The 24,242-nt window shown below is 37.2% G+C and overlaps 1 protein-coding gene and 1 long non-coding RNA gene across 6 annotated transcripts in view; one reads left to right on the top strand and one right to left on the bottom strand.

The window, feature by feature from the left end:
- Window positions 1-4,105, bottom strand: part of LOC124165823 — a 7,525-nt gene extending 3,420 nt beyond the window's left edge. The window contains exons 1-3 of one of the 3 annotated variants that reach the window (XR_006866336.1): window positions 4,091-4,105; window positions 3,862-4,011; window positions 897-973 (exon numbers count right to left, since the gene is read on the bottom strand). This is a non-coding gene — a long non-coding RNA (uncharacterized LOC124165823). Of the gene's footprint in view, window positions 1-896; window positions 974-1,373; window positions 1,534-1,583; window positions 1,625-3,861; window positions 4,012-4,090 lie in introns of those variants that run through there. The other 2 variants (XR_006866334.1, XR_006866335.1) reach the window with 2 other exon arrangements.
- On the top strand, window positions 1,712-24,242 carry LOC124165821. Of its 3 annotated transcripts, none has more exons than XM_046543347.1 (6): window positions 1,712-1,889; window positions 2,181-2,337; window positions 9,202-10,421; window positions 20,371-20,562; window positions 20,935-21,132; window positions 22,593-24,242. In XM_046543347.1, the coding sequence occupies exons 2-6, from the start codon at window positions 2,184-2,186 to the stop codon at window positions 22,818-22,820; spliced, it is 1,992 nt and encodes a 663-aa protein (XP_046399303.1). In that variant the 5' UTR covers window positions 1,712-1,889; window positions 2,181-2,183; the 3' UTR covers window positions 22,821-24,242. The 3 variants fall into 3 exon arrangements, with proteins under 3 accessions (XP_046399303.1, XP_046399302.1, XP_046399304.1); XM_046543346.1 differs by having other exon boundaries at window positions 2,163-2,337; XM_046543348.1 differs by lacking the exons at window positions 1,712-1,889; window positions 2,181-2,337 and adding exons at window positions 4,712-4,931; window positions 6,351-6,631.

Below are 24,242 nucleotides of genomic sequence, written 5' to 3'. Positions count from 1 at the left end.
GGGCGGTGACTCTCCGACCGTCCCATTAGTAATCGCAAGTGTCGGTGTGATACCGTATACCGAATGAAAACTCCGCCCGGCGGTGGCGCACCGCCCACTCGTTTGTAATAGGCCCCATGGTACCCAGTGTTGGAGCTATGGGGGAGGGGGGAGCTAAGGGGGCTATAGCCCCCACTTGCGTATCCAATTTACCCTAGATATAATGATAATTTTTGCATCCAACTGGCACAGATATTTTTCTCACAAAACCTTAACACAAAAGATTGTACACTCAGCACTAAAAAGTATCTCTCCATCTGAAACAGTAAAACTAATAAAATAATACATACTTGATCACTGCTTTGAAGAGGCAGAATAAATTTGACTGAGATATTACCCACAAGACTACTGGGTACGTAAATACTAAAATTAAAGACTATTTTAAATTAACATCGACCACCAATGATGCTCCGAAACCTAAAATGTGAACTTTATGTTGCATACCTCACGACAAACATAAATGATCAATAAAACAACAGAAACTCATCCGTTTGGCTGTATTTTGGACATGACAGTATAGTTTACTATTTAAAAAGAACAAATAGACAGCATTTGAATACTACGAAGAGGACATGAAATACTGCCTTCATCACATGAGTAATGACTACGTGGAGACATATGAACTATACAATGTAGTATTTATGCCACTGTTTTCTAGAAGTCAATTCAACTCATTAAATAATTAGATAGATAGTGAAATAATATCAATACAGGGTCTCCTTCAACGCTACCCGATTCCTATTCCCACGGTCATAATTATAGTACAGTATAGGGCCACGACTTCCTCTCAGTTAAAATACATATATATTCGTCACTTCAATAAGGGAATTAAAAATTCATAAAACAAATTGTGTTACCTGGGAGACGCTCAGGCGAACTGGGCATAGGACAGCACGACTTAAATGCATAGCCATTCACTTGAAGCAGTTGTGACCTGAAAATCAAATTCACACTTTTATTAATAGTAAAAATTGGTATATAGCTCTTCCTGGTGGTAACGAAAGTCGAAGAAAGAGACACTAAACTAGCCTATCATCTGCAGAATCAATGAAGTCAAAAACAAACATCTACACGCTTCAAGGTCATATGAGATGACGGTGATAATAATAACCTGAAAACCGCCGAAATAGGCAGGGGAAATAAATACGTCAACGCTCTAAAAGAGCTTTCAGAGGCAAAACAACCCACATGACTCCAAAATCATTCGACCTTGACAATCTACCGTTTTGTTATCCATTAAAAAAAACAAATGCGTACAAGTTACAGAAAAGGGTACTGTGAACATGCCAACACATTTGGACAAGAAATTCAAACAGAAGGAGTCAAACACTTACACAAGATATTGATAATAACAAAGAAATATGATTCACAAAGTTATTATCACGACGAAATTAAGTGATTTAGGCCAAGGCCATTGATCTCTCTGAACGCTTCTCAACGAGTGAAAACTAGCGATTCTGCTAAATAAGAATCTCAGGATCCTACTTAGGCAAAAATACATGGATCTGCGCATTTGAAAAATTACGAAGATAGACGAAACTCACCTACTGACCGGTCGACAACAGTACAAGCAATCACCACAGAAGAAAATGGCCGAGTGCTGCGCTCTATAAATAAAAGCCAGCTCGTAGTCATGACGACAGAGAAGCGCACGCAATTCTCGAATAGCAGACGCGAAAAAATCATGCAAAACAGCGATTCGAATTCGGGAATTGCAATGGATTCTCTGATTTCGAACGTTTCTTGATTTTTAACTCACTCTTTAATTGCATCAAATTAAACCACGAACGTTACGTCAAGAAGGATTTCGATGGACGGTGTATAATATAGTATAACCGAGCCATCATTAGGTAAGTTCGAAACGTGAATATATAAAATTTCAATTCACGAAGCACCAGTATTTTTGCATACTTTATCCTAGAAGTCCAAGTATTTCTATTCGAATAGTTGCTTTTACACCTAAAATCGTCTTTGATCGAACAGTGCCAGGTACGGTAAACCCTATAATAACCTAGTTAATTGTGACTTCTTGCGCTACTATATTAAGCATGTTTAGTTTTCGCTATTATAATGCTTGGCAGCCGGTGAGAAGGCTGCGATAAAGAGTAATTTAATCTTTTCAGCTGCTTGCTTTTCTGAAGGATATGGCTGCACGAGAAAAAAATGAAAAAGAAATCGTTTCCGATGATGATGAGTGGGTTTCCAGAGGTTGCTACCGGTTCTCTCGCCACCGTAAGCGTGGAAGGGTGATATCTACAAGCCAGACCTACCTATTAAATCGGGGAGGCAGATGCAATAGTAAGCATGTCGGTACATTCACAACCAAATCTTGCGACAGTATATTCTTCCAAGCCGTCCGTGTAAAAGAGAGTAATACAAAGATCTCATCAGGGTCTAGCATTGAAAACTCGTTATATCGCCACGATGGTATATGTATGTGGCAGAGAACAACTAGATCCGAAGAGCATATTCCACGTATTTCTGTCCGTCCCAATCCGTCCTCAAATACGCAGAAGACGGGAGTAGATAAAAAAATTAACTACTCTTTACCTTCAATTCTCCACGGTGGTAGAAAAACCGGGGGACTAGGTTTCTTAGGAAAGATAGGCAACAGGCGACGGCAGCAAACAAACTCGCCTGTATTGTTAGGACGTGCTTTCTCACCGCACCCGTGGGTGTTGGTTGAATTTTCCCGAAGCCATGATTTTCCTCAAGGAGACAGTGATAACGAGTCGGATCACAGTTTCGAGTTGGCTGTGGCCAAAAATGCAGAGCGTGTACCCGATGCTAAACCATACCTTTCTGTAGCTACTCGCACAGAAGGAACTTCAGATCAAAGGATCCCCGATGCCAGCCGATGCTCAACCTTTTTAAAGGTGAGTGAGTAGAAGTTTTGTAATTCACTTCTTTGAAGCTTCTATTGCACTGTTGTAATCATGATTAATACGTTACTATATAATGAATTCTCCATGGTTGTAACACTAACACAATACATTCCCGGTTTGTTCTCCGTCTCTGCAAATGTACGTTCGATACAATTTACCTAGAGAAATAATATATTACAGGGTGCCGGGTTGAATATTCCGTGACCATGGAGTGTATACATTCTTTGTTAATCTGGTCCAAATAACAGTCTTCGAGACATATCCATATGACTGCAGTATAATTGCTACAAAATTTAGTATATATCATATACACACACCTTGTTTAGATGAAAATCTAGCGTTATCTCTACGTCGACGATGTTGGTAATTCGTGCCTGTAGTAGCCTTCTAATCGTAGGATAAGTTAGTGGAATTTTGGTGCACTACAATAGTAATCCCAGGAACAAAAAAATCAGTGTTAAATTTATTGTGATTGAAGCATATGACGGATTCGCCGCATAAAACCATTCTTCATGTTGCCATAGAGAAGTCGAGTTCATGAGGCATGATTATAGCAGTATTCTTCATGTCATGAGGTATTCCTATATGGTTGATCATTTCGCACTTTCGCGCACCGGGGGAAATCGCTAGCGACGATGGGTGTGCGAACTGAACAAACTGCGGTATCGAGTCATCATCACTTGTGAAGAAGTACATCCGTCGCTTTGTAGGTTATACATACCCAACTCAAATAATTATCTTGATAGTTTTGGAATCCACACTTCGTTTAGTTTGCCTAATAGACCCTTTAAAATGGAGTGCATAGGCGGGATATATCCATAACAACGCGCTACATACTGTCATCTCGATTCTTCTATCTTTTATAATTATTGAGTCCAGTCATCAAATGCTTATTATTATTATTATCACTTGATTGCATCAGAGTTGTGATAAATACCTCATTCGCAATACTCCTAGGGTATAAGTTTCATTTCATGAAACTGCTTGTGGACCAACAAAATGATGTTAAAAATGGGGCGAGGCACTGCATCTGTCATTCACGCATGCGTGGGAGGCTTCTAGACCGGATGTGAAATCACTGGGGTCCCTAGATGACAGAACCCAGCCAATTATATTTTTGATTGTGTGTGGTTTTAGAAAGATTAATTAACCTTAAAACAACATACCCTTCTACGTGAACTTCATTGGATTCCTGTTTCCTTCTAGGTGCATTTTCATTGCTCCTGCGTACGTCACATGTTGACAGATAATATCGCAGGAGAGGTTCATGAAACTAATTCTCCGTTTTGTTTTTAGGGTTCCTCTGCAAAGAACACGCCTCATCGGAAATATTTGAACCGCCTGCCAATGAAGTCTGAGTCTGTGTAAGTAACATTAAATAGAATTTGCCCCAACCGTGGGTGGAGGAATAATCCGAGGTTCTTCACTTCGCCAAAACACTTTGCTTGGTTATATTTCTATATCAATCTCATATAGTGCGGTTGTCCTATAGCTTCACTGCAAGGTCCGGACGTTGCTGTAATCATGTTGCAATGAATTGGTCCACCGGCTGATTTCAATAAGTAAATAAGTCTGGATCCTGTTATCGCTGATTTTGCTCAGAAAGACCCGGTTTATGCGCGTCCAAGGAAGATAGATAGTTATTGAAGTAAAGGAATTGGCGATATTTTGGGGTAAGTCACTGGTCAGTGTGTCTCAATCGTCTCGTCGTTAGTCAAATTTACGAAATCGTGTTTTTGCCACTATTTGTGGCGAATTGAGGTACGCCAGACTTGTGTTTTTTGTTATTCAGTTCATGTTTATGACATAGAGGGCAGCGTACCGTTAGTTGTCCAGCGATGTAACATGGCGATGCAGACAGAAAAGGGTGTATTTTCTGAGTGTGCTACGTATAAATAGGTCATAGCTATAGCAGTGAACCTGGAAATTAGTTTTTCTTTCAATAATTATATTGAAGAGCCAATTGGAATGGATTGTGCATTGGCCGCGATAGGAAGCTTATCAAACGTAAGTAACCTTAATTTCGGTGTGTCAGTTTTAGCTCTTAATTTGGAAAATGATTTCTACTTCTCTTCGTTTAATTATTTAAATTTTGTGCATTTTTTTTCGAAACAATTACTTAGGATAGACTAAATCCGGTGAAACTCTATTTTATGACGTTTCTTTGTCAAGTGTTTTTTGTCTTTGTAATTGTACTTAGAAGGAGTTTTTACCTACTCCTTGTGTGTTAATATTGATTTTGTTATTTTATTCATTTTACTTTTAAGTTTTATCCCTCCATGGTGTATATACAACACGAAGTGTAAACAATTCTGAAGATTTACGTTGTAGTTAGTTTCAATTAGGTAGTTGGTGTTGGATGATTTTGAATGAATTAATCATTGACTAATTCGGAAGGAAATATTTGGTAAAACATCGCAGTATAATGCGAATGTTAGCTATAAGCCTGGACCTAACTTTTCTGCTGCTTTTCCTTATATTCCACGGCTTGAAAGTCGTCACACTATTAGTGAAATATATTATTCATCATGGAGTGAGAAATAGTACCTTGAACGTTCATACTTTAATTTTTGGAACCTGGTAAATTATGTGTATTTTTGGATATCTATCCTACGCTGACAACCATACTTTTTTGCTTGACCATCATGAGGATGGTGGCATTGGAATCGACTGTCGGTGCCATCAAAGATACTGTAATGGTTTCGTGACTAGAAATGAAAAGATCATGCAGTCCGTTCTGATTTTTGGTTGTGCTTATTTGCATGCTTGGAATGTCGGAGAAAAGTGTATCAGTCCTCAATTTTTAATTCCATGTTTGTGTGATGCATGAACTAGAATAGGATCACATTTTGAAATGTAAAGCAGTCTTCATTATTATGTACCGGAATGTGTCCTACTTTCTTATAAAATTTGGCGATTGGATCTGTATGCATGTGGGCAGGACTGAAATATGAATATGAGAACAAAAAGAAGTATGCATGCCTCAGAAGACACAGAGTGCCCAATAAATATACACATTGTGCTGACAGACAGTATGAAAATATTCTGAAACAAGGAAGTATCGCCTGATCATGGAAAAATGATGCACATACTTATAGCCTGAACTAATATGTGTGGATTTGCTTTTGTGCTTGCTACACCTTTGTAGTTTGAGAAAGCCAAGAATCATCTCCTTGCATGAAAATGTAGTTGAAGAAGTGTCTCCCATGAGGGTAAAGTTAATTCATGAACTGGGGATTTTTCAACCTTGATAATAGCCCCTGTCACTGTAGTGGTGTACATAGCCTTGAAGGAAAGTGACAGTAATGAACAATTTTTAAGAAGATAGTTTACCTTACCTAATGGATGAGGCAGCAGAATAATAGGCTTGCCTCATTGGATTGCCATTGGGTAGAATGGGGACAACATGTCTCCCTACCTTTGCAGTCCTCGCCACTGCCTGGCTCCTGATGACGAAAGGAACAAGAGCTGTGGACTGCGGCTGGCAGTGACTCCTCGCCCTCATACTTTGGGCATCCGAGGAAAGCTTGCTGTCCCATCTGGTGTCAAAGCTTTGGAAGCTTCAACAGGAAAGTTTGCTGAGGAACTGGAGTCCGAAGGAGCTGTTGGTGAGATGCTGCCTGCTCGGAATATTCCAAGGATGCCTTCCTTGGAATCAATTGGGAGCTGCTCCCTTGATGCTGATGTGACTGCCAGCGAGTGCTCAGGTGTGATGCAGCACCTATTGTTGGCAATTAGTCATAGATGCCTTTCTTTATTAGAAGCAGTGAATATATTTTTGGAAGATAAATTTTCTTCAGCCTTTGATTTTTATTTGTCCCATCTTAGGTTTGTAGCTGCATTATTCATTTTTTTTTAATTTTCATCAAGCTCCTGTCTCTTTGGTGTAATTTAGAGGATTGGCGGATGACTGATGGTGTTAACCTCTGTTGATCAGAGTGCTTGATTTTCTCTGCTTATTTTAGCACATCTCAAGTATTCAGTTGGAAAAAAGACGTATGAAGAGTGAATAGACTTTAAATATGGCCCAATCTTGAGTGTGTAGGCAATATGTAAACATTGTTTTGCAGTAACATCGCTGTAGTGCCTTTTTTCATATGGAGTAATTTATTATGTTGTGCTTTATTTTTCCAATTGATTTCGTATATTTTTTAAAATTGAGCATGCTTAGGCCAAAAGTATGCAGTAATGCTTACTATTACAGTGCCAGAAGTGCAAATTGGAAACAAATGGTTATACTAAATGAATTTAGCGACAGATTTTGTGTCTCTCATGGTGGATTAAGCTAATATAGTATCATCATTACTTAAATCAGAGCAAATGCATTCTTAGAATTATCAGTTCCTTGAAAATTCACAGTATTGGTAGATGCATATTGTGTTCTGTTTAAATGTATTCATATGTAATAATGATTATCGTTTAATTATTATTTATTAATAATATTCACAAGTTATAAATGTTGAATATTTTTAGCTTATGCTTAATTGTTTTTGAATGTCCATTAACGATCCATTTTGATATCAGGACTCTCTGGGCACTGGAAAATCCTTAATGCTTTTTCCATTATTAGATTTCATCATTTTGGCTACTCTTATTTAATAGTTTTTATGATATCTTTGCCTGAAATATTAAAAAAAATAAATCAATTATGAGGGGCTGTTCCATAAGGTAGAGTTAATTCTGTGGGTGGAAGGACAGAAGAATTTATGCCACAAGTTCAGCGGAGAGTAATATGTAGCTGTTTTTTTGACTCTGTTTCAGAAAGTGCATTCTCAGAAAATTCTCCTTCCGGGTGAAATTGGTTAAAGTGAATGGTATTGTGTTTTAGTGTTATAATAGTATTTCATGGTTCTAAAAGGTATTATAAACCGATATTTTTTGGATTGTGATTTTATTTTAGCTCTGAATTCAGGATAATTCCTGACTCTTTATACTTCTCTCATTTTAAGTAATGTAGTTAATTGTCATATAGCATTTTCACCTGGGTGGTTAATCTGTATTCCCAAATTTTGGCTCAAATTCAGATGACATCACAGATTTATCCAAGTTCGGGCATTGTTTGGAAATTCAAATAGTGACCGCTGATGTTGATATTTCCATGAGATACAATGCTATTGCTCAGCAAAAACAATAATTTTGTTAAATTTAGTTAACAATAAAATAATTTTAACTTCGAATATTAATAGGTTCTTTGAATACCTTCAAAGTTCATGTCATTTCCTTGAATTTTTGCATGTTTTCGTGGTGCTTCTTTTGAATATGATATGCTTTATAAATGAGTTAGAGTAGTTAATTGTATAAGAATCTAAGCCTTTATTTAATATTTGTGCTCATTCATTCAACAGAGTTTTTCAAAGTAAAGAGGTTTGTCCTATGGAGGATGAAAATCCATTATTCTTATTGGTGGCAAATCGGAACCTAATTTTTTTCGTTGTAGAGAGGACGAATGTTCTATAGAGGTTGGGCTAGAGAGGTTTGACTGTATCTTGAAAATCATTTCTTTTAGAGAGAGTGCTTCCTAAACAGAAGATTTTAATTTATCATATGATAAGCCTGCCTTGTTCGCTATGCTGGCTACGTTAATTGGGGAAAGTGATGAAAAAATAATAAAGAGGCAGCACTGGTTTTACATTAGTGCATTTTATTATTTTTTCATTCACCGAATGCATAAAACCTCTTAGCGTCTACACTTATTCTCAAAGGTATATTATGATGATGGGGTAGCTATCTCTTTAACTCGCAGGTATTTGCCTGTTATTAATGATGTGTTAGGATATGTTGGTTGTTTCTCTTTCTGTAGTGTTGTTTTTACAAATCATTTCTTATATTAAATTCACCTTATCTTCAGAGTTCATGTATTATTTTCTATTTGTTTTATTTTTCTGTTAACCTTAAGAAATGGGTTAAACTTTCTAGTGAAAATGGCTTGAAGGTCGTAACTAATTTTTAATGTATCCTTATATATTTCACCTCTTAGCAAATAGTCATCAGTGTATTGATTATTAAATGGTTTAAATTTAATTGATATTTTCAAATACTTGTGTCATTGACTCTGTAGTTAGTTTTAGTGGTGCTTCCTAAGAATATCTTTTATAAATGAGAGAAGTTATTATTAATAAATCTCATTAGAATCTATTTATATTTTTTAATTTTTACATTCTTTCAAGAAGTGCAGTGCCAGTAAATTATTTGTTACAAAATTCAGTGAATATTTAAGTTGGCAATTTTTATTTGGTAGCATTGTATGTACAGTTTGCGTGTTGCATTTCGTTTTCAGAAGCTGTAGGAATAACTGCTTCTCAGAGGACACTCCACAGTATCAGCTTTGTGGACTTCTCACCTCTTCGTACCACCGAGGACTCTGGAGTGCAACCAGCACTTGGGCCAAGTGATAGCGCTGATAAAATAGTTGATAATTCTTTATCTCCTCATACCTCTTCTCCAAACACTGTCACATCACCCAGGCCTCCATCGTATGTGTCTCTGTCATGCTCGATTAGTGGATATTCTCCATTGGCTGCATATGATTCTGAACTCCGAAAAGGCTTTCGAACAGGAAGGGATGCCAATCAGACTGCTGACCCATCATATATCCCAGTAAAACAGACTCTGTCTGCAGGGGATCACGAAAATAATAACATTCGAGATACTTCTGGTGCATCCGGGATGGAGAATAACAAGGCCTCAGTTTGCAGCCCAAATCATCGGAAACCTTGTGTTGGTGCGAGAGACATGAATGGCTCCCTACAAAGTCAGAATAATGGAGATGAAAAAGGTCATAATTCTGACATGTACTCATACAAATCGGGGCCGACAGAATCTCATGCTGGGACTGTTAGAATTGTGCAGTTTACATCGCAAAATAAAAGTTATGTGAGAACAGTAACACGGACTTTTGACTCAGGTGTTCATGGGTCAAATGCAACGGAAGAGCATTCTTCATCTTCCAATTTTATTACTCCGTCCAAGTCTTTTATTCAGCAACGTGTTGAGAGGTTGTATGGTCCTGGGGCTCTGGCACAAGGTTTTTTTAAACGCACATCACACCGCAGTGTAAGTTCTGGGGGTAAATCTACTAGTTTCAGTGAATCGGGTGATGATGTTGTGTCTCCTAGGCCTTGTGCGTCTCTACCAGTCTTACGCCACTTGCGACCAGAATTTAGGAACCAACTTCCAGTTAGAGGAACTAGTCCAAAAGTCCCCCCTGTTGTTACAATTATCCCTATCACTGTTGAGGGCATAGAGCCTTCGCCTGACAAAGAGAAAGACTTGAGTGCTCTAGAAGCAGAAAAGGAGGAAGACTTGTGTAAATCTAAAGTGAATGATGTGATAGTGACTGCTCCACCAGATTTATGTCCTGCTGCTCCAGACGTAGTCTTGCCTCCTGTGCTAATTGAGGGGGCACCTGATGTGACAAATGGAATAGCCGAGGTCATCATTTCTCAGGAGTCCAAGCCTAATGATGGAGTAGTGAAGGATGGACATTACTTCATACGGGTGAGTGCCTTTTAATTTGTTATTAATGTCTTCCATTTCAATTTAGGGTGACCAATTGCTGACAATTAACTCTCTCTAGTTAAACTCATTAGATTTATGTATATAGTAGCTCAGCCAGGGTAATCATTGGCTCAATATGTTGTCATGACTGAATTTCTCTGTTCCATCGGAGTTTATTGTTAGTTACTTGTGTTCTAATGTGTTTCTTGATAGTGGAAATATATTTCTGACGTGTTGTGTGTATAGAAATAGTGAATAAAGTCGCTGGGGTTTTTGTATGCGACCATACATGGCTATTTAAGTGGGATGGAGCGGACAACTGCCGCCCACGTCCAGCGTTGGTATGTTCGGTATTCAGCGTTGGTCAAGTGGGCTTTGTATGCCGGTGATCTCACCTTTATCGGTTCGAATATAAACGCCTCCGAGATTTGTCAATGTAACCAGCATCTCTTAATGTTATTAGTCCCGTAAACTAACATCCCTTATCCATGACTCTCGTTTGTATTCAGTTATTGTTAATTCTATATAAGTGAAAAGTTATTGATTACTCAACGACGTTAATTTTTTTGAGTTTGAAATCAGATGTTTTGCTTGAGGAGTGGAGCGTTCTCTCTTGCATCTTGGGTTGGGTCTTTTTACCGTGACGTAAGCGATGCTTACGTTCTTATTTGGTGAATTAATTTATCCGTCGCGGAAGACAGTCTGGATTCCAGCTTTCTCTAGAGAAGAAATCGCGGTCATTCCGGCCAAAGGAAACCGCATAGGTTAGATGTCATGAAAAAATAGGACGTATGTATTCGTTTCGAGGTCGCGGTCGTTCCAAACACTTGGCGTGTCATGATCGTGTGCACACCCCTTTACTATAGATATGTAATGTCAGTTGGCAGTCTATGCAGTCGTTCATTCAAATTGATGCGCGATCCTCTTCATCTCTCTGGGCAAGATTGCCTATAGATTTTACCCTTATGCCTCTTATAATGGCCGTATGTGTTCAATTAGTTACGTCAATATGATAAAAGAGAATGCAAATCGGCCAGATGTGATGGTAGGCGTTTTTCAAAACTGGAGGGGAGCTTGGGCTTCGCCTCACACCCAGCGATTTCAGCTTAATGATTTATCTCGAAAAAAACTGGATATTTCTTGGACCCGGTAGAAAGGAGCAATAGCCAATGGTAAACAGCAAAACCTTTCTGCGTATCAATTTTGTTTCATATTGTTTTTTTCCTTTTATTTTTGTATGTCTTTTTACAATGTCTATTGTGATTTATATCATTTAACGATAAATAATCTGAGTGATTGATTGTATTACCGTCGTTATGATTAAAAAAAGGGACAGTTTTTATGAATTCAATTTTACTTTTTGTAGTTGCATCATTATCCAATAGTATCCAGTTTTGTAAAAAACATATTGCACTGTTGAAACTATGAAAATTATTAATTTAAGTGTAAAATGAATTTTAAAAATGCAGCCTATTCATGTTTCCATGCTATCGTGAGGGATATTCGTGGAAAATTAATAAATAGCCTGTCCAGGGAACATCCCGTGTACAAGAAGTCCTTTTTAGCTGCAATTTTGTTTATTTTTCCATGTTAAGTACTTATATTTTGTTTGTCGAATTAAGAAAACCTGTTGAGTTTCTGGTCGCAGAAGGCCTCTTGTTCACCCAATATCTGTGATCACTTGACTATGTTGCCTTACATGGTATGACTTATTCTTCCGCATTTGATTATTAGTGTGTAATCCTCGATATCTACTGCTGCTCTCAATTTTTGTCCATCCGCTGCCTGTAGCTTGCTTCCACAATTCATGTAGAGGGTTCAATCGTGCATCTTTCTTTCATCATTTCTAATGTATACCACCTCATTTCTTCATTTTTATTATGTCTTCGGCAGCAAGGCCTGAATGGCTTTTCCATTAATCCTAATTGATCTTTTTGGTGCGTCGGTCTTACCATGTATTTTCAAGTGCCTATTGCTATCTAAAGTTATTTGGGAAAAGGAGTATCCATATTTTTCATTAATGCTGTCTTGGGATGCTGATTTTGGGATCTTTGATACTGGCATGCAAAGTGCTTCTTACACTCATGTTATAATCCTCCCAATTTAAGTGGATTACTCCATGTGCTTCAATTGCCCTTCTCTGAGTTGGCTGTCGATCACTTTTATTTTATTGTTTTAGTTTAAATTTGTTTTAATTGTGCATGCCGTAATTCTGAAAAATGTTTTAAGTTTTATCAGCTAAGTTCTATAGATTATCCCTTTTCCCCTCAAATATGGCAGAATCAGCATTGAACTGCTGCAGGTAGATTTTATCTCTTTTGACTGATTCCTTCAACTCCATATTATTTTCTTCCTTAAGTCATTTCATATGTATGGAGAGTGCTAGCTACAGGCTTATTTCCATTTATATCATATCATAAATTGCTTCAGGGAATCCTCCTTCAATGCCTTTCTGCATTAAACATTAAATATTGTGATACTATTGCATGAATTTAAAAATTTTTGAGGTATTTTCTTTAAAATGATCACTTGTATGCATATATTCTCGTAAAATATTCCCCAGACAACTTTGTACCTCTTCCCAGACTGGATGGCCTTGGGTACTCCCACCCTACTCTGTTGCTTTAGGGAACTCCCACTCCATATTGATTAGTGATCCCTATCTTTTTATCCCAGCAGCTCTTCCTGTGATGCTAGCTTTTAGTCCGTCACGCTATGTTGAGGACTGAGTGACCTAGTAGAATAATCAAAATCTCGCTATTTCCCTAGAAATCTTAGATTTCTGAATTTTATGAAAAAATAAAAATAATTAATTATTCAATCATGAATTCTCATCATTTTCACAAGTTAGCTTTTGAGGTACATATTTGGTAATCAATTTTTTGAGTAACGTGGATCTTATGCTGCATATGCGTATCATAGACTACATAAGAGAGGAAATTTTTGAAGTCGATGCTTATCCTTGAAATTTTTTACTGTAGTTAACAATGCAATGGCCATTGTCATTGTTGCAAAACTTGTGTCATTTCACCAAGTACTTTGTCATTGATTGAAATTTTAAAATGTTGATAATAGAGCAACTTTCATAGTTCTATGCAAAGAACATCCTCACCACAAACCAAGTTAATGGTGAGATTTCTGGTTCAGTGAAGCCTGTGCTTGAACATTCCATAACATCACTCTTCTTGGTGACATTGAAGGATTTGGCACATCAGTGGGCCTAAACAGTTTTATTGACACCTTGTACCAGCCAATTAAAACATGATAATGCTCCCTTATATCATTGCCAAAACACTATGGCCATGCTCAGTAGTATGCGTGATGATCAAGCGATTGTGATGGAGAAAGAGAAATAGCTATAGAAGTGCATGGAAAACATGTATATATGGTTAGGGAATTGTATGGAATGAAAATAAGTAAGATAAAGAACGTGAAGATTGGGAGGAGGAAGGCATTATAGATATCATACTGGAAGGTCATAGACTAGAATGAATGGAATCTTAAAACTTGGTAGCATGATGGCAAATGATGGATACTCAGATAATTGAGAATAAAAATCCATGGGAATGAAAGTTGTGAAAAATAAAAACTCTGTTAAGCTGCATTAAAATACCTATCAACCAAGGAAAATATATTCTTGAATATTGAACTGTGTCATGTGGAGCATGGTCCTCAATGAGTCAGTGACTTGGATCCATAGGAAAAAGGAAGTGATTTATCTGGAAATTATTGAAATGTGGTAATGGAGAAGGATGATAATAGGTGGTCTGACAAGGTGAGGAATGAACAAGTTTAGAAAAGAATTGATGAGAAGAGATCAATCATGCTTGCCATAAGAAGTAGAAATGCTAACTGCTTGGGGCATGACTGCCTCCTGAGTACAATAATAGAAGGTTAAGTGAAAGGAAAACTCAAGATAGGGAGAGAAGAGATGAAAATGTGGTTGCAAAATAGAGAAGTTTGGGTGTGTTCAACTGTAACCTGTCTTAGGATAGGTCTATATTGATGATCCTTTGGGTACTGTGTATTGAAAATTCTATGCTCATTTTTTTAAAACTCTGCAATGACCACTAGATATCTCCTCAGGTTGGAGGTATTTTGAAATTGTCATTGTGTATCATTGTGTCATTCGTAATCAAGTTAACTTGATCATTGGAACTTACGAAAGTGCTCTATGCTCATCAATCAATATTCATCCATAAGTGCAATAGTTTCCTTGTTTCAGAGTCATAACCCTACTCTTCAGATGGCATTGCCAACAGACATCTTCATCCCAGATATGAAATCCCTATGGTTCAAGGTCTTGGTTCTTTTCTCATTCCTTCACCACAACCATACACATTTCGACCAACACTCAGAAATGGTACACCTTCAAGTTATTGCTTATAATCTCTTCCGTCAATTGAAGTATCCCTTTCTAGGGTTTTGGTTGGTGGAGTAGCTAGTGTTGGCTTCTCACCCAGTGGGTCTGGGGTCAAATCAGCAGTGACAGATATTTATCCGAGAATGCATGGTCTCTGCTTGAGTGCTTTGTGGGGGGCACTTCAAGTACAGCACTCCATCCGTCAGATGGTATATTAACCCTTTTAGTGCGGCGCGCTGATATGTATATCGGCTTTTACAGCTCGGCTGAAAAGTGCGGCGTGCTGATATATCGGCTTTTACGTTATTGTTGTTAAATTTGAGGACATTGAAATAAAAAAAACTTATATATCAGTAAACGTATAAAAATGTTGTGATTATTGTCCAATTTAATCTCATTAATTAAAAAAAACAGCTTAAAGATATCTAAAAAATTAACAATATAATCCTTGTCCCCTTGTCACCTTTTGCAGGCTAGACACAGATGATCTTAGATGTTGGTCACCCTCTCCATGTATTCAGTGATGGTAAAAGATCTGAGAAAAAGTAACTTGGCTGAATTAAAGTTATTTTATATAAAAAGTAATCAATTACGAGTACAAATTATTGATTTGAAAAAGTAATCATGAAATTACAGTTGAAATTACTTCTTGTAAGACTGTCACCGTGGAGACCATCTGACAACTGTCGAATATTGCAGTGAAAATGTGGAGTTATTGAGTCGTAGAAATAGTTAATTGTAATTTCACTGGCAATGCGTGCAATTATAATAGGGTGGTTTCCTATTATTTTTTTATTGCCTTAATCGAAAGATTATTACTCCTGGAGTACGTATTTCACGCTTTTAGATTTTTAAATGATAATATCTATTTTTCGCGATTAAATGAAAACTGAAAATTTTCAAGCGCGCGAAAACGCGACGCGTTAGTAGGAATGATGGGAAATCTCTCCGTACGTCGTATTTCTGGTTCCCCCTCCGCCCGGTGAGGTGACCTTGAGGCGAGGCTTAGCGCTGATACGTCGCAGGCTGCCAGCGGGTAGCCTAGTGCCCTGCCGCCTGGTAGCGCTTGGCTTAAATAAGGATTATTAATACCTTATCAAACGAGGAAAACTTTCCGACATTAGCCAGTTTTAATAAGTGATTATTAAGACATGTTTCCCTGAGCTCTGCGCCTCATGCATGCATTGGTAACCTCAGACGACGTATAACTCCTATCTTCTCCTGTAGAAACTAGGTCCCTGTGACGTCACGTGGAGTGGCATCGCATGGGCGCCAATCTGGCCCTTTTCAAATGAGGATAAAAATGGACCATTGCCATTCGTCTACACCGGCATTTATAAAACGAAATAATTTGTATATTATGAATACACTAATGGTGGGTAACGAATCGCAATTATTGCCTTTTGTTTTCTTTGATGAAGGAAACTACCCTATTGCTGTAACAGCAGTAGGGGTTTCATATTTTGTACCCATCATAAGCAGGCTACGACATAAAGAGTGACTGTACCTAAACAAGCAAATTTAAGTACTTATGGACTCAAAGTTATGTTTAGGCCTAGGTGAATCAGTGAAGACATGTAAAGTAATCGTAGATTACCAGCAAGTAGCTATTACAGCAAAAATAAATTGTGCTGTCGCATGCAGAGCATGTTTTTTAACTTATAGCAGCCTCTCCGAAAACTTTTTGGAGCCCTCGATGTGCTTTGACCGCCGTTTTATTGGAATTACAGAAGAAAATCAACTCTTCCCACTAATGACGGTTACTTGGCAATAACTTGGACATTTTCACGCAACAATAAGGATTTGATGCCAACACAAACTCACCATTGTCATGAAGCAGTTTGTCAAATGTTATAAGCTTGGCTCATCACGTTTCCCATAAGTTGAAATCAACCTGTAATCACGGCTAGAGCCATCTAATAACAAACAGCGGGAACTTAGTTGGGCACCTAATAATCGTTACAAGTAAAAATTACTGCAAAAGTAATCTGATTACTTTTACTCGATTAAATACTTACCAAAATTGCATAGTATATCTACATGCAATCACCCTCTCCACCCTCTTTATTTATCGGGGGGATCCTTTGCCTCTTCTTTTTGTAAATCTCCTGATGTGAAATGAAAGGTAATGGTTTGTTATGTAGACTATAGAGAGAACAGTGCAGTTTCGTAATGGAGACTCCCCTCTCCTTTGGTTTTTATTTTCTTCGCCACACAGAAGACCTTTTCTCAGCTATATTTTACTTATGAAAATAAATCCCCCTAGCTTCAGATAAGCAGGGTTAGCATAAGTGTTTGTGAGCACAAGAAAATTGTGTCAGTGTGATTAAATAACCAGGGAACTTTATTAATACCCAGTGTCATCTTTGACTTAGCTCTCATTACCTACTTTTCTCACATAAAGAAAGGGGAATGTTAATTGGGTATGACAACTTATTTGATCTATCTTTCCATATTTTCATTGACTTCATCAGCTCAACTTCAGAATTTTACATGTAACTTCCTGTTAAAATACATTTGAAAGTTTGTGGAAAGAGGATGGGTGAAAGTAGGCTTTACAGGTAAAATGATATTGTGCCATGATCATGTCCTTCACTCCAATTGATAGCTTTTCTTTAAAAGTTTTATTAATTTGTATTTAATCTTTTTTCCACTTCTTTCAAGACTTGAAGGCATTTGTAGTGTTTATTCCTAAAAGTACAACATTAAAATTGAGTATGAATATCAGCGAGCCTAAATTTTGCTCATCCTTATCAAATGATATGCATACAATGGACCAAGTTACCTAGATAATGTAGTAACCTCTCCGCTATACTTTGAGTAGGATATGGTAAAAATTGTGTCAATACACCTGCATAGTCTCGATGAGTGGACTCATGACCCGTATGATATCCAATGTGTGCATTTGCACATACACATGTACTAGGCTGTCCCAGACTGCTGAATTCACAATTTTCAGCCTTAACTGCGATTTCATAGTATAGTTCAGTAAAGTGGCTTTTGTTAAAAATGTCCAAATGCATTGATGCAAGGAGATAAAAACCTCTTGCTTTAATCTTTCGCTTAGTATGCTTCTTCGTTAAAAATTTTGCGGGTACTCACCATGTGGAATAAAAACTTTTGGACTATGTCACTGTGTCTTTTTTTTTTTTTTTGTGGCCCCAACGTTTTCCGACCAATGCTGGTCACTTTCTGAAGAGGTGGGAATTTAAATTCATACACATAGGTATCAGTCTCAGGTGGAGGGGGGAGGGGAGTGGGGGGTTGGAGGAGTAGGTTGTTGATTGTTTTTGATGATTACGGGTTGCCAAGTACAGCTAATTTCAAGGCTGGTGTCCCTGTTGAAATTGTTCTTCTCCTCTTTAGATATTTCTATGGCTTCTCTGACAAGTCTCTGTTTAAAACCTTTTACTTTGGCAACAATTTTTGCTCCTTTAAGGTCAATTGTGTGGCCCAGCATTGGGTGTTCGGCTACTGTGGACTTTAAAAGTCCAAGGTAATCCTTAATAACACCCTTGTGCTTCAACGCAATGTGTATAACCATAGAGTAAGTATATTGAGAAAATGAATATACTTACTCTTAGGTATAATGCGATTCCCACCGTATGTACACATTCCGGAACTTGCGTTCTAGGATCCTCTTCAGAGATTCAAAGATGTTGTCATGGAAGGTGGGGTAAGGCAACATGGCACCCTTTGCATAGCTAGAAACCCCCTCTCCAATAGCATGGTGTGGCAAGGCACATTTTATGGGCACGACCCGGGTTTCGTAACTTGGTTACATCGTCAGGTGACTGATCTTGCATGCATCATACATTTAAACACAAAGTACACAAGTGACAGTGAGGACATCTATCGGAAAGGAAAATGACTGGTTGAGAGGGCGGGGGGATTGTGATTTAGAAAACTCAATATACCCCGCTAATCCTCTCTTTCTTCCCCAACACCGCCACCTTCTTTAGCTCTCGTCTCCTCACCCACTTCAACCCCGCCCTCCCCTGGCTGGTCAGATGCCTATCCTCACAGGAAAAACCCTCGTCCCAAATCAAAGCTGCCCCTTTCCCCCTTACTCCCCCCCTCTCACTATTCCATTCCGTGTTTAACCCTCACCCCCACCCTTTCAACCAGTCCTTTTCCTTTCTGATAGATGTCCTCACTGTCACTTATGTACTTTGTGTTTAAATGTATGATGCATGCAAGATCAGTCACCTAACGATGTAACCAAGTTACGAAACCCGGGTCGTGCATGGATGGTTTTTAGCTTTTATTTTTGCATTTGTTCATGTTAGTTAGACACACACTACTCAGCCTGTTCAATCTTTGAAAAAGAAATGTTTTTTTTTTGTGCTGGCCTCTTTACATTTTTTATAGTCATTTAAAAACCGAAGAACTCTGGTCTTATGCTTGGATCCTGTGAAAATAAGTTTTAAAAAGAGATTATTAAATTAATTTAATGGAATTAGGCATCCTTTAGATTTAATGAAATTAGGTCGCTATGTATTTCCAATGACTAATTAAGATTGTTAGGATGAAACAGGGTCGATGGATCTTTATCATGCAGAGCTTACCATGATCTCATTTGTCATTATATTTTTCATATTTTTTGTAGTTAAGCTTTCAGTACTATTCTGCAATACTTATGCCTGGTCTTCCCTTTTTGCAACCACATCATAAATCAAGAGAAAAGATCAACTAAAACTCATTTTGACATTATTTTTGAGAAATCCCAAATGCATAGCTTGAAAATGACCCAAGTTTGCCTTTGGTTTATTCAATCATGAAAACCTACCGGACTGAGCGAGTCACTCCCCATAAATAAAAGGAATTGGGATGAAACTGGTTTTTCAGGTGATGTGTGTTTTTTTTTCAATTTATGGAATTGATGAAATTGGTGGAACCTTTCCATCATAAATGAAAGATATCTTTCAAGTTCCTCTTATTTACTAAATTTTATGTGGTAAATTTATATTTGGTATTTAATTTTTTTATTTAAAAAACATTAACTACACTACACAACATATATTATATGCTTTAGTATCATTTTCTAGTGTTTTATTCAAGTTTCAAAGTTTTAAGTGGAACTTGTAAGATCATTCATTTACGAGGTACTGGGATACATATGTATTTAATTAATTTACTCATGCTCTAGTCTCACGCCTCTTATCGGTCTAAGCGAAGATACCCATTTACTTGTATTTATTACTGATGTCGTAATTGCCATTTTTTGCGTGATTTATGGACTAAGTGATAACTGTAGATTTTATTTTTAGGATAGGCTCTAAAATAGGCTGTGCCCTTATTCTCAACCATTTTAATTAATCCTCACTCCCTGGTATTATACGAAAATTATTTTTGAAAAATTTTGCATTGAGAATTGTATAATATATTTATTGAAAGAATAATATATTTATTGATTCTCTGTTTTTGATAGCTTAGGTGTGTAGCTAGTGAATTTTTTAAACGTAGATATAACCATACCTTTCTTTTAGGTTTGATTTGTGACTTGTCCTACACATTTGATATGTGCCTTGGGATCAGGAATGATAATAATAATAATTACAATAATGCAAATTTCCTTTGTTGCAGCTCTTGAAATCTGAAATCGCAAGGCTAACTAAGTTAGTAGACTCTGCAGAGGAGGAATTAGCTAGGGGAGTTGATGGCGAGAATCCTCTCCCTGAAGAAGCTGCTGGCTGGCTAAGGTCTGCTGCTGGTCAAGCAAGACTGTTAATGAGGCAAAAAATGCAGCAGTTTGAGGGCCTTTGCCAGAAACACTTGGTTGGTAGTGATTCATCCATTTATTGCTTTCTGTGTTGATGCATGTATGCTGGTAGAAGTTTTCGTTGTGATGTATTTTTAACTAAAATTATAATCTTAAATAAATGAATGAAAATAGTGGTGTGTTGCTCGATTGGAATCAATTATGTTCTCATAAGTGCAAGTTAAGATTAAATGTCTTTGTCATATGAAAATGTGTCTCTCTTCTCTTCAGCATTTGTTTGGATAATCAAGACTTAACTTTATTTAATTCCAATTGAATATTAGCTTTATTTTGTGTGATTACAATGGATCCAATTACATATTTCAGATTACCTTTCGTTGTGCTATGTGAAGGATTAGTAGAGTAAGAATGCAATAAATTTATTTCAGCTGCAAAGCCCTGGTGAAGCATTTCCAACAACGCTTGAGGATCTGGCAGGATTTTGGGACATGGTTCTCCTTCAAGTGGCAAGTGTGGATGCTATGTTTCAAGAAATAGACACCCTAAGGGCATCTGGTTGGGTGGAAACTCCAAGCAAGACTGCACCTCCTAAGGATGGAAAAGTGGACTCTACCTCTGGTTCTGCGGTATGTAATGAATACAGTTGAATTTCTAATTTACAAACCCTAACTTAATGACACCTCAGCCCTGAACAAATGTGCTCGGAATGCAAGTTGAAAGAGCTTCTGTTTTGCAAAACTTCCTCTTAATTGATTGGTGAATTTTGTCTTGGGAACCCATGAGGGATTTATTATGTTTTGCTAACTTTAGTAATAAGCTTATTCATTTTTTTTTTAATTTTTGATTCTGATAGAGTTGAATGTGTAAGGAGGTCCTTATTTTTCAATTTGTTGCCTACTTCTTGAGATATTTGCTGCAAAAAATCAACACCCTTAACCCTTTTGCAATCAAATTAATGATATCACATGCTCTTGAGGAGTGAGCCTTTTGCAGTTAAGTTAATGATATCACTTGAGGAGTAAGTCACAGCTTCTCAGCCACTCACAGCTTCTTTGTCTGCTTTATTGCTATGTACACTCTAGTGAGCGATTCTGTCCCTCAATGAGCAGCTCCCCGTGAACTAGTTCATGATCCTCAGATGTCAGGTGACATCACCAAATTATGGAAAGTGGGCAGCAACGTTTGTGCTGTTTTATTTTTAAATTATGAGAAAATGACTGCACGAGAGAGATTTTTTTCTGTTTTTACTTACCTTTCTCTTCCCCCTTCCAAATTCTTTCAATGAATCTCAACGAATGTAGAATTTGAATGAATGAATCTTAAATTTGTGCAAATACGGCTAGTACTCAACAAAGAGGTATTATGAGAGTTTTAAGTGTATCGGTGGTCCAGTTAAATTAAGAAGCTTGCCTTTACCACGTGAGAGAATTCTTCAATATTGTTTTTAGTAAGATCATATCAAGGAATTGAATTTAGTGAGGAACACCTGTCTTGTGAATTACCCAGCCGTACCTTTAAGTCTATGTATTTTTTCGTAGGCTCTAATTTGCTATTCCTGTAATTTCATGTTTTTAAAAATGTAGTAAATGCATATCATATAAAAAGAGTGAAATTTATTTCAATGTGCATGCATACACAAACATACATTTGAGAAAATCTGTCACCTCACGCCTGGAAAATGAGGGACATAGAAAATGTAGGCAACAAATTGAAACATAAGGGTCTCTTTATGCATCCAACTCCAGAGCGTATTTTGATGGGATGCATTAATGAGCTTAGATGAATCATGCTGAATGAGTTGATTCAATACAAGCTTGATAGTATTTGAACATTGTGTGATATATGAGGTGAATGTTTTACAATTTTTTTACATTAATGAGTTGATTCAATACAAGCTTGATAGTATTTGAACATTGTGTGATATATGAGGTGAATGAATTATGTTTTAAAATTTTTTACATTAACTAACTCCGTGAAAGAGCAAGGTGGAAGGGCTCCAGATAATCATAAAACTTAAAACCCATGGAAAAATACGAACTGGATTCCTAAGAAGTTACAGTATGTAATCTTGCATATTTTCCGGCAGGCTGGAGGTGATGGCAGCAAGGGACATAAGAAACAAACTGTAAGGAAACCACAACTAACTGCATCTGCCAGCTCCACAAAAACTTCTGGTGCAGCCAAGGCCAGGGATGAGGCTAGGCGGAAGATGATGGAAGAAAGGCGGAGAGCTATGAAGGAACGGCAAAAGGAGTCTGCTGGGGAGGGTAGCATACAAGGAGAGGTTGAAATTTTTGTTCCAGATAATAAGTAAGATTGTAATTGCTGACTTAACTCCTTGAACGAATCATTTTGAGTTTGCATTTTAACTTGCAAAGGCAGATGCATTCACGCTTGTTTTCTTGGCTTTTGTGTATTGATATAGAAGCAAGTGTGAATACAATGCGAAATATTGTTTTTAACTAATACCTGTGATTTAAGGTCCAAGCAATGTTTGGAGTAAATTGAAAGTGCATTAAAATCAAAAGTTGGGTGATATAGGCTGGTGTCACATTTTTATATTGATTAAACGCTAGATAAATTTGAATGCTGTGAGCAACACGCCAATCATGATTCCAAAGAAAGAAATTAAATATGAAGTTAGTAATGTCTGTGGACTTGTTGAAATTGTCATTTGTATTTTATACTTTTTATTTGCTCTTATAAAGACAAAATCATCAGATAGTCTGTAGCCTGGCTTACTTGTATTTAATAATGGCATAGCTGTCAAAAATTAACTTTTTAATGGATTTTGTAATGAATGTAAATATTGTTGACCATTGGAATTTCTCGCAAGAGAGGACTGCTAAGATATACACTGTTAAATTTGCTTTCATTAGGATTTCGATCTTTGCTTTTACTTAATTTATCTCATTTGACTCATGAAATCATCAAGGTTGCCCCTTAGGATAACATAGTATATCAGTTCTCCATTTTGAAATAGAAGATGTGTACGAAATGCTCATCAGAGGGCATATTTACTTATCGTACTTTTTTCAGTCTGTAGTTGTAATGTATGCATTTTTTAGTTGTGTATAGTTTAATGAGTCATACTTTTAATGAATTATTGTTTGGGAGTTTGGTAATAATAAATTATAAAGACATTTTTTTGTAAGTAACTGTCAGACCATTTCAATCTTGGTGGCACTCATTTCCCTTTTTTAATATATGGTTCCAATGAGAATATAGCACTTTCTTTTTAGTGTAATTCCAATTTTACAGTTACACTTTTTATTTAAATTGCTTGTGTAAAGCTGGAACCTACAAAATAGTTTCCCAAAACTGCTCAACTTAGTATAACTCATCTTTCACATTCCTATTTTTTTGCTCCATATATGTTCATGGTTTTAGTCCTTGGTAGGAAGAAGCAATGCTGTCGCCTTTCAGAAAATAAAAGACTCATTCTCACTCCTGTATGTGGAAGACACCGCCTTGAACGTGACCCTGAGCATTTAGCATTTTTAAAATCTGTATTCATAAAATATAAGGAGCTTTGGTGAGTGATGTTGTTTTAAATTATCATTGATTCACTTTAGGAGGTTTCTAGTAAAGCCGTATATATTCTGAACCTGGCTTGCATGATCTAGTGGGTTCTGAGTGTCCATGTCATTTTTGCTACAGCTCCATAAATGCCAATTTTAACTTCACTGTTCTATCATATTTTTCCATGGGCAGAAAATTCTGGAGTCCTCGAATA

This window comes from Ischnura elegans, chromosome 9 (assembly GCF_921293095.1).
Source record: "Ischnura elegans chromosome 9, ioIscEleg1.1, whole genome shotgun sequence".
Taxonomy (NCBI): domain Eukaryota; kingdom Metazoa; phylum Arthropoda; class Insecta; order Odonata; family Coenagrionidae; genus Ischnura; species Ischnura elegans.
This window is presented reverse-complemented; position numbering and strand designations above follow the sequence as displayed.

What these genes read in the sequence shown, in the direction of transcription:
- LOC124165821 (XM_046543347.1), top strand. Translation starts at nt 2,184, where the DNA reads ATGGCTGCACGAGAAAAAAATGAAAAAGAAATCGTTTCCGATGATGAT. An exon ending in TCGGGGAGGCAGATGCAATA is followed by an intron (nt 2,338 to 9,201) that starts GTAAGCATGTCG and finishes TTTCGTTTTCAG; the next exon opens with AAGCTGTAGGAATAACTGCT. An exon ending in ACTCTACCTCTGGTTCTGCG is followed by an intron (nt 21,133 to 22,592) that starts GTATGTAATGAA and finishes ATTTTCCGGCAG; the next exon opens with GCTGGAGGTGATGGCAGCAA.